The sequence below is a fragment of the Apus apus genome, chromosome 3 (assembly GCF_020740795.1).
Source record: "Apus apus isolate bApuApu2 chromosome 3, bApuApu2.pri.cur, whole genome shotgun sequence".
Classification (NCBI taxonomy): domain Eukaryota; kingdom Metazoa; phylum Chordata; class Aves; order Apodiformes; family Apodidae; genus Apus; species Apus apus.
The window spans coordinates 106,663,351-106,677,244 of NC_067284.1; the positions used below are offsets into that span (position 1 = coordinate 106,663,351).

The 13,894-nt window shown below is 45.0% G+C and overlaps 2 protein-coding genes across 4 annotated transcripts in view; one reads left to right on the plus strand and one right to left on the minus strand.

The window, feature by feature from the left end:
• The window catches only part of LOC127382597 (gallinacin-13-like), a 592,294-nt gene that overhangs the window by 402,310 nt on the left and 176,090 nt on the right, over positions 1-13,894 (minus strand). The window lies entirely within an intron of this gene.
• BLK (BLK proto-oncogene, Src family tyrosine kinase) overlaps positions 1-13,894 on the plus strand; it is a 37,970-nt gene that overhangs the window by 9,423 nt on the left and 14,653 nt on the right. The window contains exons 4-6 of the mRNA XM_051614434.1: positions 6,433-6,526; positions 7,509-7,607; positions 9,024-9,127. Coding sequence (XP_051470394.1) covers positions 6,433-6,526; positions 7,509-7,607; positions 9,024-9,127 — 297 coding nt within the window. The remainder of the gene's footprint in view (positions 1-6,432; positions 6,527-7,508; positions 7,608-9,023; positions 9,128-13,894) is intronic.

Consider the following 13,894-nt stretch of genomic DNA (forward strand, 5'->3'; position numbering starts at 1 on the left):
TGAGAAGAAAGGAAACAGTAGAAAATAAGGATGTAAAGAGCCTCTGCTTGGAGTCTGTTGGCTTCATCCACCTCTGCAATTAACTGCATGTAGCAGATGGCATTTGGTAGATGAGTGTCTTTTAGCAGGAAGCCTCTGCTACCTCTGCCCTGCTTCTGACAGCAGCTTGTATGCTTTTCTGTTGAAGAAGTTTTGTGAATTGAGAGTGAGATAAAGAGAATTAAAAGAGGGCAAAAAATAGAGGAAGCTCAGAAAAAGTATCTTAGAACTTTAGTATGTTAGCAATATGCTAAAGTTCCTCTTGCGGGCAAAAGTGTGGGGTTAGGGGAGAAAAGGCATGACAGAAGGAAAAAGTGGGGTGACAAATGCCACAGGATGGCATGACAGATTTAGGTCTTCTTAGGTCTTATGGATGATGGCGGAGAGGGTCTGCCACGGGCACATCAAAAAGTTCTTCAAAATTGACCTTTGCTATGGAGATCAGCTTTGTGGGAGGTGCAGCTCTTCAACCATGTGAATTGGGGTGCATTTCCCTTGAAGTACCATTTTTCCAGAAGCCATGCTTTCTTTTCAATAAATGTTTTCATGGCACATTTCTGAGTGCCCTTGTTGTCCTACCTCAATGACCAAGCAGACACTGCCAGGTTTTTGTGGGTTTTTTATCAACCTTCTCAGTGTGGTGAGAAGCACAACAGAAGCTATCTTCAGGGAGGAGGCTTTTACTTCTGCTTCATGCCAGAAGGCAGAAGTGGAAAGATGCAAAAAAAATGCATTAAATACCATTTTAGACATTTTCAGCTCTCAAAAGTATTTTGGTTTGTCAGGTTCAGTTCCAGTTTTGGAGGAATATTCATACTGACAGTCTGAGGAACTTCCTATTTTTCTCTACCTGTGCCTAATTTTCCAGACATGATGCTGTGCTGAATCTGCCCTGTGTGGCAAAATGGGCTGATAGGAACCACATGAGATATTTGAGATCTTTGAGAGATTCTCATGAAGGAAGACAATTCAAGGGAATTGACAGAGGAAGCACAAAATCCAGAGAATTCAATAATATAAAAAGATTAAAGAGCTTAATTACATCCTGTGGGAGCACTTCTAGTTAAATCAAGTAAAATTATTGACTATGGAAGTGTAGCACGTAATATAAAATCAAAACCTTCTTCTTTCATTGTTTTTTGTTGGGTTTTTTTGAGGTTTTTTGTGGTTTTTTTCTTTTTGTTTGTTTTTATTCCTTGCATTTTGGTTTTTAATTTTTTTTTTTTCCTGATCTCGGTGTTTTGCAACTTGTTTCACAGTTTCCAGCTTCCTCACTGCTGCCTCAGAAATAATTTATTTATCTTTTTCATCATTAACAAAGCCTCATTCCTCCCAACATTATTTAGCTTGATGCAACTAACACGAAGACAGGGCAGGGGTAGATGCCTCTGGGTTTGACTGTTGTATCGGCAGTATCGCCAATAAGCTTCTCACTTGGGATGGGCTCTACTATCATGTGAGCCCCTGATTCATTTTCTCGTGGTTCCCTCAGCACTTATGGTGCCTTCAAGGTTGGCTCTGTATCTCTGCAGGGTCCAAACTTACCTTTTATTCTGCACCTCCAAAGTCTTAGCCCATGATGGTGCTCCCCAAACGCAGCAGCTCTATTGCTACAGCTGCAGCTATTCCCTCACATTGGGTAGATAAGACATAGCAGATGGGTAGTATAACCCCTGCCCTTGTCCTGCCAGCTGCTCACAGCTGGATTTAAATACCACTGGTGGGGAGAGCTGGTTGGTTTGAGTGTTTGTCCTCAGGCTTTATAGCAACCTGTGACTGCATGAAGAATAGGTCTCTCTGCGAGGCTGTTTCTTCTGACTGAGGAACTGCAACTTCTTACAGCTTCTTTCACTTGCTTTTGGCCAACCACAGTATGAATAGGACTGATTTTGGGGGGGTGGGAGGGAAGCATGCTCTGGAAATTGAGGTCCTTCGTAGCATCTCAAGATTAGCAAAGCCCTTAGTAGTTTTTATTGTTGTTCCCTGAGTAGAGGTGTGAGTTTGAAAGGAATGTCAGAAATGGGCTTTTGAGCTTAATTGGAATAGGGGGGCTTGTTTGTACCATAAAGACAGACTTCTGTATGAGAAATTAAAACTTCTAATAAAAAATGGGCATCACTAATCAAAAGTAAGCGGGGGAAGGAAGATTAGAAGGAATTACCCAAAGTGTTCCAATTTCCTATTAAAAGCGTTATGAGTTTGGTTCTGGGATGATTTTATGAAGGAAGCAGGAATAACACTCACTGAGTCAAAAGGCAAGGCAGAAAGTTTGGCAGAAAGAGCTCTCTCAGCAGAAGCCAGGATGTCCCAGGAGACATCTCCCATACTGTCCTGCCTGGGCTTCCTGACCAGCTGGGAGATGCAACAGTCCCAGCCCACAGTCCCTTGCACCTCTACTGACCTTATCTGATGGTGTTTCCCCTGGTGACAGCAGCCAGGAGGCCATTGTGCCACCAGCAGCTGCATGTTTTGAAGACATGCAATTCTAGTACACGTTTACCTTGGTGAACCAGCCCATGCTCTGCTGAAACAGGAACCTGGACCCATTTTCTGCAGCACTAACTCATAGCTCAGTGCACTCGGTCAGTCAACATGTACTGCGAGTTGTCATTTACCCCATGACCATCCTAGCACAGCTTTAAATCAATTTATGGTCCTCTGGGGGACCCTGGCACAGTGTCAGCCTGGCTCCATAGCTGTGAGATGGTTGCAAAGACCTTCCATTCATGATGGGGCAGCTGGGGGAAGACTGGTTGATTCATTTCTATCAAGCCATTGAACTGGCACTCAGCCTATGCAAACCGAGCTGGTATCTAAACTTTCTTGACAGCAGCTCTGAGCCAAGATGTCTTTGGCTTGCAATCAAAGTCTCCAGGCTGCTAGAATTATCTGCAAAACACTCACTCTTAGCAGCCTTGACTGGTCCTGGAGAGTCACTCATGACCTAACTTGATCAAATAGGCCAAGAAACTATTATAGAAGTTATTTCTCATTGGGATGACAACCAGAGACAGGAAGAGCCACTTTCGGCATGAGACAGTGAGTCTTGCTGGCTTGAACAGAGAGAGCTTTTCTTCTGGCTCATGTAAGTGGGCAGTACTTCTCAACATGTATGTTGAGAAGGGGATAAGAGGTGAACATGGTATTTTTTTAGCAGATAAAACCTTTTTCTCCTCCTTGCTATATTTGCTCTTTTTCTTTCTCCCTCTTTCAGTTTTGCTTTTGGTTCCATTTACTTGTACTTGAGTCAGTTCCTTCAAGATCAAAACCACGTTTTTCATTTTATTTTCTGGAACATGCAGGCACTCTGTGCTTGAAGATGTTGACATATTTGCTTGTATTTTTCAAAGCAAAAGTGCAACCACTGCATTATTTTACTTCCAAGAGGAAGAGGACGGTGCATGTGGATGAACACATTCCTTGTGGACCCTTTGCAGTAGGAACATGCCCAGAAACCTTTCATGTCAGTGAAGCCACATGATAACAACTTTCTCAAGGAGCCAACAGGAGTCTGGCTGTGTTGCTTATGCCAAATGCTTTTAGATCCCTCAAGGGAAAGCCGCCAACCATCCAGGCTATTTTAAGACAATGTTAAGGCCGTTTCAAAGCCTTGTGACTGATCATCTTTACCCCATAAGTAGGAGAGTGAGGGTCTGCTGAAACTTCTCGTAGAGCTCCAAGTTCCTCCTTGTAAGTCTGAAGGGAACTGCTCAGGGCTTCGTTTTACAAAGCTACATTTCCGCCCACACTGACCCTTTCTCCTCCCTTCTCTGCAATAAATCACTGGCAGAGCAACAACCAGGCCTTGCACAGACACAAAACCCAAGTTGCCCTAGAGACAGGTTATCTTGTAATGACAAAGGGCCAGTCTGGCTCTCTTGCTGGTGGCGTTATTTGAAAAGGTCACACAGAGACTGGAGCTTGCCAGTCTGTTTTGAAAAATGCTATTTATACACTGTCTATCACTCTTGGTGCATTAATTAGGCCGTGTGCAAGCTAAAACCTTGCTACAGCAAATGGTTTTCTTTTTCTTTTTCTTTTTCTCTTTCTTTTTCTTTTTCTTTTTCTTTTTCTTTTTCTTTTTTTTCTTTTTCTTTTTCTTTTTCTTTTTCTTTTTCTTTTTCTTTTTCTTTTTCTTTTTCTTTTTCTTTTTCTTTTTCTTTTTCTTTTTCTTTTTCTTTTTCTTTTTCTTTTTCTTTTCCTTTTTCTTTTCCTTTTTCTTTTTCTTTTTCTTTTTCTTTTTCTTTTTCTTTTTCTTTTTCTTTTTCTTTTTCTTTTTCTTTTTCTTTTTCTTTTCCTTTTTCTTTTTCTTTTTCTTTTTCTTTTTCTTTTTCTTTTTCTTCTTTTTCTTTTTCTTTTTCATCTTCTTTTTCTTTTTATTCTTTTTCTTTTTCTTCTTCTTCTTCTTCTTCTTCTTCTTCTTCTTCTCCTACTCCTCCTACTTCTCATTTTTTCTTTTTTTTCTTTCTTTTTTCTTTTTTCTAAATTGTATTTATTTATAATTTTGCCTTTTTTAATCATTATTTTACTCTTTTTTTTATTTTCCCCACCACTGAGTTTTGCTTTGATTTTTGTGCTTGTGTGCATGTTCTGATCCTCTTCATAAAGTTTGCTTTGCTCCAGAATAGCTGCTTGTTTCTGCTTCAGTAGCTGCCAGCCTGTAGAGCCCATGTGAACAGTTGCAGAAGCTCCCTGAGAGCAGCATGGGCACAATGTGGGCATGGAAAGGGGGTAATTAAGCCCCAGCCCACAGAGCTCTGCCCTGGGGGTGGGTCAGCAACCTCACACCACACATACCAGGCTGCAGCTTTGCCACACACAGCACAGCTCCCACACACCAGAAAGTGAAGGTTCTTTTTGCCATGCCAAGATTTAGTTTTTATCAACTAGTCCAGTTATGGAGCTCCCAACACAAGAAGCACGTGGAGCTACTGGAGGGAGTCCAGAGGATTCCACCAAGATGATCTGGGGGCTGAAGCACCTCTGCCCTGGAGACAGACTGAGAGTTGGGATTGTTCAGCTCAGAGAAGAGAAAGCCCAGAAGGGGAGACCTTAGAGCACCTTCCAGTACCTGAAGGGGCTACAGGAAAGCTGGGGAGGGACTTTTGGTAAAGGCCAGGAGTGTTAGGACAAGGGGGAAAGGTTTCAAGCTGATAGAGGGGAGATTGAGATGAGATCTCAGGAAGAAATTTTTTACTGTAGGGTGGTGAGATACTGGCCGAGGTTGCCCAGAGAAGCTGTGGCTGCCCCATCCCTGGAAGTGTTCAAGGCCAAGTTGGATGGTGCTTTGAGCTACCTGGTCTAGTGGAAGGTGTCCCTGCTCATAAGAGGGGGGGCTGGAACTAGATGATCTTTAAGGTCCCTTCTAACTCAAACCGTTCCATGTCTGGACTAAAAGCAACATGGTTGGACTTGGTGATCTAAAAGTCTTTTCCAACCAAAATGATTCTATGTTTCTATGAACTGGGAGTCACAGAGCACTGGTTTTGTTGCCTTGAGCATCTAAAATGCATTTGCACTAGGGAGAGGGAAGAGGTTTCTGGAGCATCTGCCACCCCAATGGGAACTTCTGGAGCCAGGTGCTGCAGAGGTGCTGGGTCAAAAGCAGCCACATGACTTAAACACAGTGCCACATCTGCAGGGAACAGTGGGAAAAAGGGATGTCAAGATACAGGCTGAGTCAAGAGCATCTGGGAGGAGAACTAAATCAAATCAATGGGCTCAAGAACAGAAACTTAGATGACTTTACACCTTTCTCAACCAAGAAAACCTCTGGTTTTCAAGTCAAATCCCAGAGCCATCCTGGGAGGGGTTGCTACAGAAGTTTTCATTTACCACCACATAAAACTCAGGTCAACCACTGGCAGGTTATTTATGACCCTTCTTATTCCACACAAACCCTTTCTTCTTGTTTACACACTGGGTTTTGCGGATAGGGGAGCCTGGAGTGCTTTAAAAACACATTCACAGGAAACACTTTGGTGAATTAGCATTAGTCCCTGAGCAAAGATTGTGGTTGGCAGGGAAGCTGGGTTGGCAGAAAGTTTGGTTTTGGGGGGATGGGGGGATTGAAAGCTCCTGTGTACATGGGGGTCAAATTCCCTGCCATACACCCAGGTGTGCATCACCAACCAGGCAGGGAACTGGCTGGGTTCAATGGTGCTGCTGCTTCTTTCACTGTGTTGAAATTCTACACTGTGAGGGTGGTGAGACACTGACCCAGGCTGTCCAGAGCAACTGTGGCCGCCCCATCCCTGGCAGTGCTGAAGGCCAGGTTGGATGGAGCTTGGGGCAACCTGATCTAGTGGGAGGTGTCCCTGCCCATGGCAGGGAGTTGGAACTAGATGAGCTTTACTTTCTTTTCTAACTCAAACTATTCTGGGATTCTTTCAGACAACTTTGTGGTGGTTGCACTGTACGATTTTCCTGCCTCAAGTGACCGTGATCTGCCTCTGGTCAAGGGGGAGAAACTCCAAGTCCTGTCCAAGTAAGTGACCAGAGTGGGGCTCAAAGATGAGCAAAGGTGAGTTCAGGGAAGTTGGTACCTTGGAGTCAGCAACTTTGCAGCTCACCAGAGCTGGGCCTGTATATTAACTTTGTTCCAGAGTGGGATTCTGGGTACCCTCTTCTCTCTGCAAGGTGACAATTCCATGGGTTACACAGACTTTTGGCTTGGGTAGTGTCCCTGCCCGGATGCTGCTCGGACCTTCTTCACTGCGGGTGTGCGTGGGTGCAGAAGTATCATAAATAACAACAATAACTGAGCTCCTGTTTCATGTTTTGTGCTGATTCTGCTTCTGCAAAGGATGTGGGTTGGGTGTAGTCAGAGGAAAGGACAGAACCAAGCCAGAGAGGTGCATGGTTTCACATCACCTTCTTCTCAAACTCATAAGAGAAGAGGCGCACATCCCGTCTGCCCAGTCCACAACAGCCCCAAGGTGGGCTTGGATGCCTCAGTCACTTGGCCTTGTAGGGCTGCTCCATCCTTGACCTCTTTGTGAGGTGGCCTCCAGAGGTGACATTTCTCACTCGGATGTCATGGGAATGCATGGCTGAATGGGAATGTTTTTTGGTGGTCAAGTCAGGGGTGAGAGAGTAAAGCAGACAAAGGAAGAAGCAGAAAGAAACAGCCCTGATGTCCTTATGCAAGAGACAGAATAAACCAACCCTCAGTGGCCCAGAATTCCCTCTTCTCACCTGGGGCATGTAGCAGAGGTTTGGCTCTGTGATTACTCTGCACTTCCTCTACATTCATGGAAAGAGACTGTCACCTCCAGACATCCTAGAGAAACTACAGCCTTCAACAGGGTGGTGGTCTTAGGAAAATGAGCGGGACCTGTGGGGTGGATTAAGGAGTGCTGAACTATTTGCAGTGCTCAAAACCACAGAAAGCATGATGTCCTGGCAGCCTCAGCTCATCACGAAACCTTCTCTAGGCACCCATGTTTTTTCTTCTGTTTGATTTGCAGTGAGGGGGACTGGTGGCTGGCAAAATCCCTCAGCAGCGGGAGGAAAGGCTACATTCCCAGTAACTTCGTTGCACAAGTAGACAGTTTGGAAGAGGAAAAGTAAGTGTGAAAGCTTATGGATGGTGAACACAGGGCTTTCCTTTCCAAAGGATCTCAGTTTATCACCAAGCTATGGGAACAGCTCTACTTGATGGCAGGAAGATACGTGTGTATAGATGTATGATGCATGTACACACATACTTAATGTCCCACCCCAATGTTGCTGTGTTTAAATTCTGTACAGAAGCAAAAATCACAATAAAAGTTCAGTTTAGATGCCCCATCCCTGGAAACATTCAAGACAAAATTAAAAGCCCTTTGGGCACCTAGTCTAGTTGAAGATGTTCCTGCTCATTACAAGGGGGTTGGACTAGATGACTTTTAAAAGTCCTTTCTAACCCAAACAATTGTATAATTCTATGATTCTATGACAATGCTGGGATGGATGGCAAGAGGTCTTTCATCATCTCACAACAGTGCTGCCCAAAAGTACAGGAGAAGTTTTAAGCACCATGTGGGTGAGGTACAGGGAGAACAAAGAATCCTGTCCCACTGATTGCACCCCTTTGGAAAACAAGCATTTGGGGGAATGAACATCAAAGTTATCTTCACACTGGTAAATTAGTAGTGCCATGGACCATCTTCTGGGCCAGTTCACCTACATGCACAATGTTAAACTTCCTCAGCCTCCAAGACTGTGTGTGTTTGCAAACTGGGACTGGGGGTCACTCAGGAAGGGTGCCTTGATCCAGGTCTCAGGTGTGCCAGGCACCACACCAACCATTTAATGGAGCAGACAGTGAGTGCCAGTGTCCAGACCCCCATTCTGGAGCTGTTTGTTTTGTTAGCCCAGACGTAGCCCTCATATTTGGCTTCCTGGAAAGAAGATGGTAAGAAAGACTTGAGCCAAAAGGGTTTATTATACCAATAATACAAGGAGAAGGAGAAGTTGCTTCCATGACTTATTCTCCTTTATGGCATTCAGCCATAAATGATCAGCCATGCCTGCAAACTCCTCTTGGAGGGACACAACCATCACGGAATCCAGCAAATATTTAACCACACATAGAAATGTGTTTAAAACATCAACGCTCTTTGTATCCAAAGGGTACATTTAAATGGCTATGGGCACCCTGTGCTTGGCCTCCAGCCCACGGATCTGCTTTATTTGGGCACAGCTCAGGGCTTACTCACTGGCCATGTGAGGCGTGGGTCCCTGCATGCTGTGAAAGACACCCAAAGTGACCCAATCTGGTATTAATCTACTGAAAACTGTCTATTACTGGCATTTTCCAGCCGATAAAAAAACTACTGGCTGATAAAAATAACCCACAGTTTCAGAGTGTAATGGTTAAAACAAAAAAAGAAAAAAAAAAAAGAAAAATAAAGTGAACTAACTGGAAAGAATTTGCTCTTTTTTTTTTTTTTTAGAGCTTTTTGTTTTCCAACAATGATTTTGCCTTTTCTGTCTCCCAGGTGGTATTTTAAAACTCTGAGCAGAAAAGATGCTGAAAGGCTGCTGTTGTCTTCTGGTAACAAAGTTGGCTCTTTCCTTGTACGAGAGAGTGAAACCAGCAAAGGTGAGATCCACAGAGCAAGGGTAACTCCTCATTATTGCCACAGCTTGGATAAACTTCCAGACCTGAGCTGCAAAGTTCAGCTATGTCGGTGTTTCTTGGGTCTGCCTGGGCAGAATGGAGCTTGTGAGGCTCAGTGGGAAAGCAGGGGTGAGCTGGAGATGTGGAGGACTAATATTTACTCATTACACTCTTTGTCTGTGTAGTTCAAGCTGTGGTAAGGGTGGCTCTTGTCACCACAGTGCATGGCAGAGATGCAAGAACAGAGAGAAGCAGAAAAGACTTTCCTATACAACGTGTGGGAGGTTCTTTTCCTTTTCTTCCCAAGGAGAGAGAGGAAAGTGGAGATATCTCATTTTTTTTTGGCAAATGGGGATTCTTTGAAACATTCTTGAAGCATCATTTCTCCTGCTTGCAGCAGAAACTTGGAGAATTTTTTTTAAAAGTCTTTTGGTTAAATATTTTCCAAGGGGAAATATGTTTTTACTGGTAATCTGTAACAGGGGCAATTGGTGCAAACCAAGACTTCTGAAAGGAGACTGACTGGAACTGGAAAGGTAGACTTCATCCACTTTCCTTCCCTATGAACATGTCTGGCTTTTGAAGGCATGACCCAATTATGATGGAAAGGGCAAAGCATCGTTGTCACTTCTCTTGGGCAGTGGATATAATTATTAACTGTAATACTTAACTGTGTAATTGCAGTTCCTTCATTCCATGCTGTTAATTTGCAGACAGTCTGGAAGCCAGTTTAGCTTGTCCATCCCCTGGAAATTTCATATTGTTTATTTCCTACTTTTCTCTCCTTGTATCCTCTGGGCCAGCAGGTGTGTTTATGGCACGGAGGAAGTGATGCTCACAGTGATCTCATGGTTCTGCTCAGAATGAGGTCCTTTCAGTAGTTCAAGGAAGTACCTCAGTTCTGCTGTGCTTTGATTTCTTTCCTGTGAAGTGGATACAGGAGTCTTTGCTTGCCATATGGGAAAAAGTTGGTTTGTGCCTTCCTAGTAGATGAGAAGAGACTTGCAGCACCCATCTGAAGTAATAAGGGACCTTCTTTTCAATGCCTTGCTTCCCAAATGCTTCTGTAAGTCTCTGGCCAAACAGATAGAGTGGGAACAGATAAACTGGATCCTCTGCTCTTGTGACCCCCCCTGCAGTACTGTGTCTAGTCCTGGAGTCCACAACATAAGCAGGACATGGAGTAGTTGGAGCTAGTCCAAAGGAAGGACATGAAGATGATCACAGGCCTGGAGCAGCTCTGCTCTGGAGACAGGCTGAGAGAGTTGGGGGTGTTCAGCCTGGAGAAGAGAAGGCTCCTGGGAGACCTTAGAGCACCTTCCAGTCCCTGACGGGGGTGCAAGAAAGATGGGGAGGAACTTTTTTCGAGAACATGGAGTGATGGGACAAGGAGTAATGGTTTCAAACTGGAAGAGGATAGATTTAGGTTAGGAAGAAATTAGGAAGAAATTATTTCTCCTGAGGGTGGTGTGACACTGGCCCAGGTTGCCCAGAGAAATTGTGGCTGCCCCATCCCTGGAATTGTTGAAGGTTGGAGCAACCTGCTCTAGTGGGAGGTGTCCCTGACCGTGGTAAGGGAGGGTTGTGATTAGATGATTTTAAAGTCCCTTCCAACCCAAACCATTCTATGATTCTTCATTTTACAACTAGTTCTTGCCTACAGCAGCTTTTTCTTCTTCCTTTCTCTTCTCTGTTTTCCCCCATTCACACTGGAGGTCTCCAAGTCAAGATCTGTCCCTTCCTCCCTGGCTGCATCATTGTCAGCAAATTAAATAGTGCCAGAGCCTGCATGTAACAGCTGGGACATCCATTCAGGACCTGTACAGGTTTTGTCCTGTACTGACAGGACATTCGCAATTGTCAATTTGACTGCAGACACTCTGTTCTAAAGGCTGAGAGAGTTTCTTGGTGTGGATGTCACCCCAGAACTAGAAAGCAGGTTCTTGCATGTTGTAGTTTCCTCACAGATGTAGTTTTCACCCTCACTGTGCTGCAGCCCTGACCATTTCAGCCACTTCCAACAGCAGGATTTGACCAATAGTCAAACTGGGTCCCCGGTCTTGAGCTGGTGTGATACTTGGTGTGCTAAGTGGGGCAGCAAGGTGCTTGTCTCCCTCCAGCCATCAGGCAGGGCTGCTGTGTCAGCACCGTAGCAGCCTCCTTTCACTTCCTCGCCCCATGCCTGAACTCACCTCCACACATCCCTGCTGACCTGATGCCAAGTTGGAGGGCTATTTTCCATGTGGATTTGTGGTTTTCAGAATGTTTAAAGAGTGTTCAAGTCAGAAAACACTGAAGAAACATGTTTCTTAGCATTTCTCTTTACAAGTAGCTTGGTCTGTTTGTATATTTGTTTCTCTGCTGCTTTTGTGGTGCCTTTGAAACAATCAGTCTTGGAGCAGTCACTGCATGATCTAGATGATCTTTAAAGTCCCTTCCAACCTAAACCATCCTATGATTCTATGATTCTATGACATGCTGCTCTTATCTTTATCCACTTCCCACTCTTCCCATTGTTTGCTGGGATATCTGGGCAACTGGCATGACTATGCATTGCACCCAGGAAGGTTAGGGAGCAAGAAATGTGCTGTGACCAAGCTCAGCAGTCACTTGTGCATCGTATTTGAAGGTCTGGGAAGGGGTGAGGCCCTCTGTCCACACATAGAATGGCTTGAGTTGGAAGGGACCTTAAAGCTTGTCTAGTTCCAACCCCTCTGCCATGGGCAGGGACACCTCCTGCTAGACCAGGTTGCTCCAAGCCCTATCCAGCCTGGCCTTGAACACTTACAGGGAAGAGGCAGGCACAACTTCTTTGGGCAATGATTCTAGTCTTGGTGATGTCTCTAGATGCCACTCATGAATAGGATCAGACCTTTCCCTACTCTTGTTTAGGAAAATTGCCCCCTCCTTCTGCTAGTTGTGAGCTACAAATATGAAAAAATTCCTTGCAATTCTCTGGAGTGTGGTTGAGTCTAGGTCACATGAAGTTAGGATAGAGGTGATGAGGTCCTGAGAGTCAAGGAGTAATAACCAGCCTAGACCCAGTCTTCAATACCCTGTCTCTGCTGGCTAGAAACAGACTTAGCTGGAGGTGTGTGGCATTCTGCATCAGCAGATGTGATATGTCTCAAGTTAGCCCCAATGGTCAGAAATCAGCTTCTGCTCTGAAATGTGAGTCTCACCTCTGCCTTTCTTGATATTTAGTGTTCTGCTTCAAAATACAGCTGTTATTCCTTCAAAGACCTCATTCTTCTCTGAAACATACTATGGGTTCAGCTTCTACCTGAACACCCTGTGCCTTAAACTGCCTGAATGGCCATGGTGACGCCATCTGATCTGCCCTAACCACAGCTTCCTCCTCTCTGAAGAGAAGGGGAAGAGAGAAAGCCCCACATCTCCAAACATGCTGTGAAGCTGAGTTTGCTAATGCAAAGTACTCTGTGACTCACTGCGAGATGTCCAGAGCAATGCCATGGAATTAACCCTGCTCTTCCAAACCCCCCAGGTTCTTCCCATTTGCTTCCTCTGTGATGTATGCTTTCACTCACTTTGCAGATCACCAGCAACATTTGACCTTCAGGGCTGAGCACTGAGTTAAGCTAAGGGATGTATCCCCCTTAGCTCATGCACTGTAGGGTGGTTGTCTCAGAATCACAGAATCTCCCAGGCTGGAAAAGACCTTTGAGATCATCAAGTCCAGCCTATGACCTAACACCACTAAATCAGCTAGATCATGTACCCTCAAAGCTTAACCATAGACCTATCACAGTAGACCCTTACCCTAGACCCTTAACCCTAGACCCTTAACCCTAGACCATTTAATCTAGATGCTTACCCCTAGACCCTTAAACCTTGACCCTTAACACCAGAGTCCTAACCCTGGGCAGAATCGTCCCAGAACTTAGTCCAACCACAACCTAAACCCCCTACCGTAACCTAATCTGCCCCATCAGTGCTTAAATCATGCTGCTAAGCACTATATCTCTATTTCTCTTAAATGCTTCTGGGATGGTGACTCCACCACCTCCCTGGGCAGCCTGTTCCACTGTCTAATCACTCTTTCAGTAAAGAAATTCTTTCTAATATCCAGTCTAAACGTCCCCTGCTGCAACTTCAGACCATTTCCTCTGGTCCTGTCATTATTCACTTGAGAGAAGAGGCCAACTCCCACCTCCCTACAACCTCCTCTCAGGTAGCTGTAGAGAGCAATAAGGTCTCCCCTCAGCTTCCTCTTCTCTAAACTAAGCAATCCCAGTTCCCTCAGCCTCTCCTCATAGGACTTATTCTCCAGGCCTTTCACCAGCTTGGTAGCTCTTCTCTGGACTTGCTCCAGCAGCTCTACACCCTTCCTGAAGTGAGGGGCCCAGAACCGCACACAGTACTTGAGGTGTGACCTCACCAGTGCTGAGCACAGGGACACGATCACCTCTCTACTCCTGCTGGCCACACAATTCCTGATGCAGGCCAGGATGCTGTTGGCCTTCCTGGCCACCTGGGCACACTGATGGCTTATATTAAGTCATCCATCAACCAGCACCCCAGGTCCTTTTCCACCACGGAGCTTTCCATTCTGCACCCTGCCTAAAAGCAATCCAACTTAAACAGTGTCTCCTTTTGCTCATGGCTAAAGACTGAGAAACTTTGCAAACTTGAGGGCCCCTTGCTGGGAAGAGGAGTCACTGTCAGACAGTGTGGGAAGCAGACCTGCAGTGAAATCATTGTCGGAGAGCTTGCCTTGCTGGACATAAA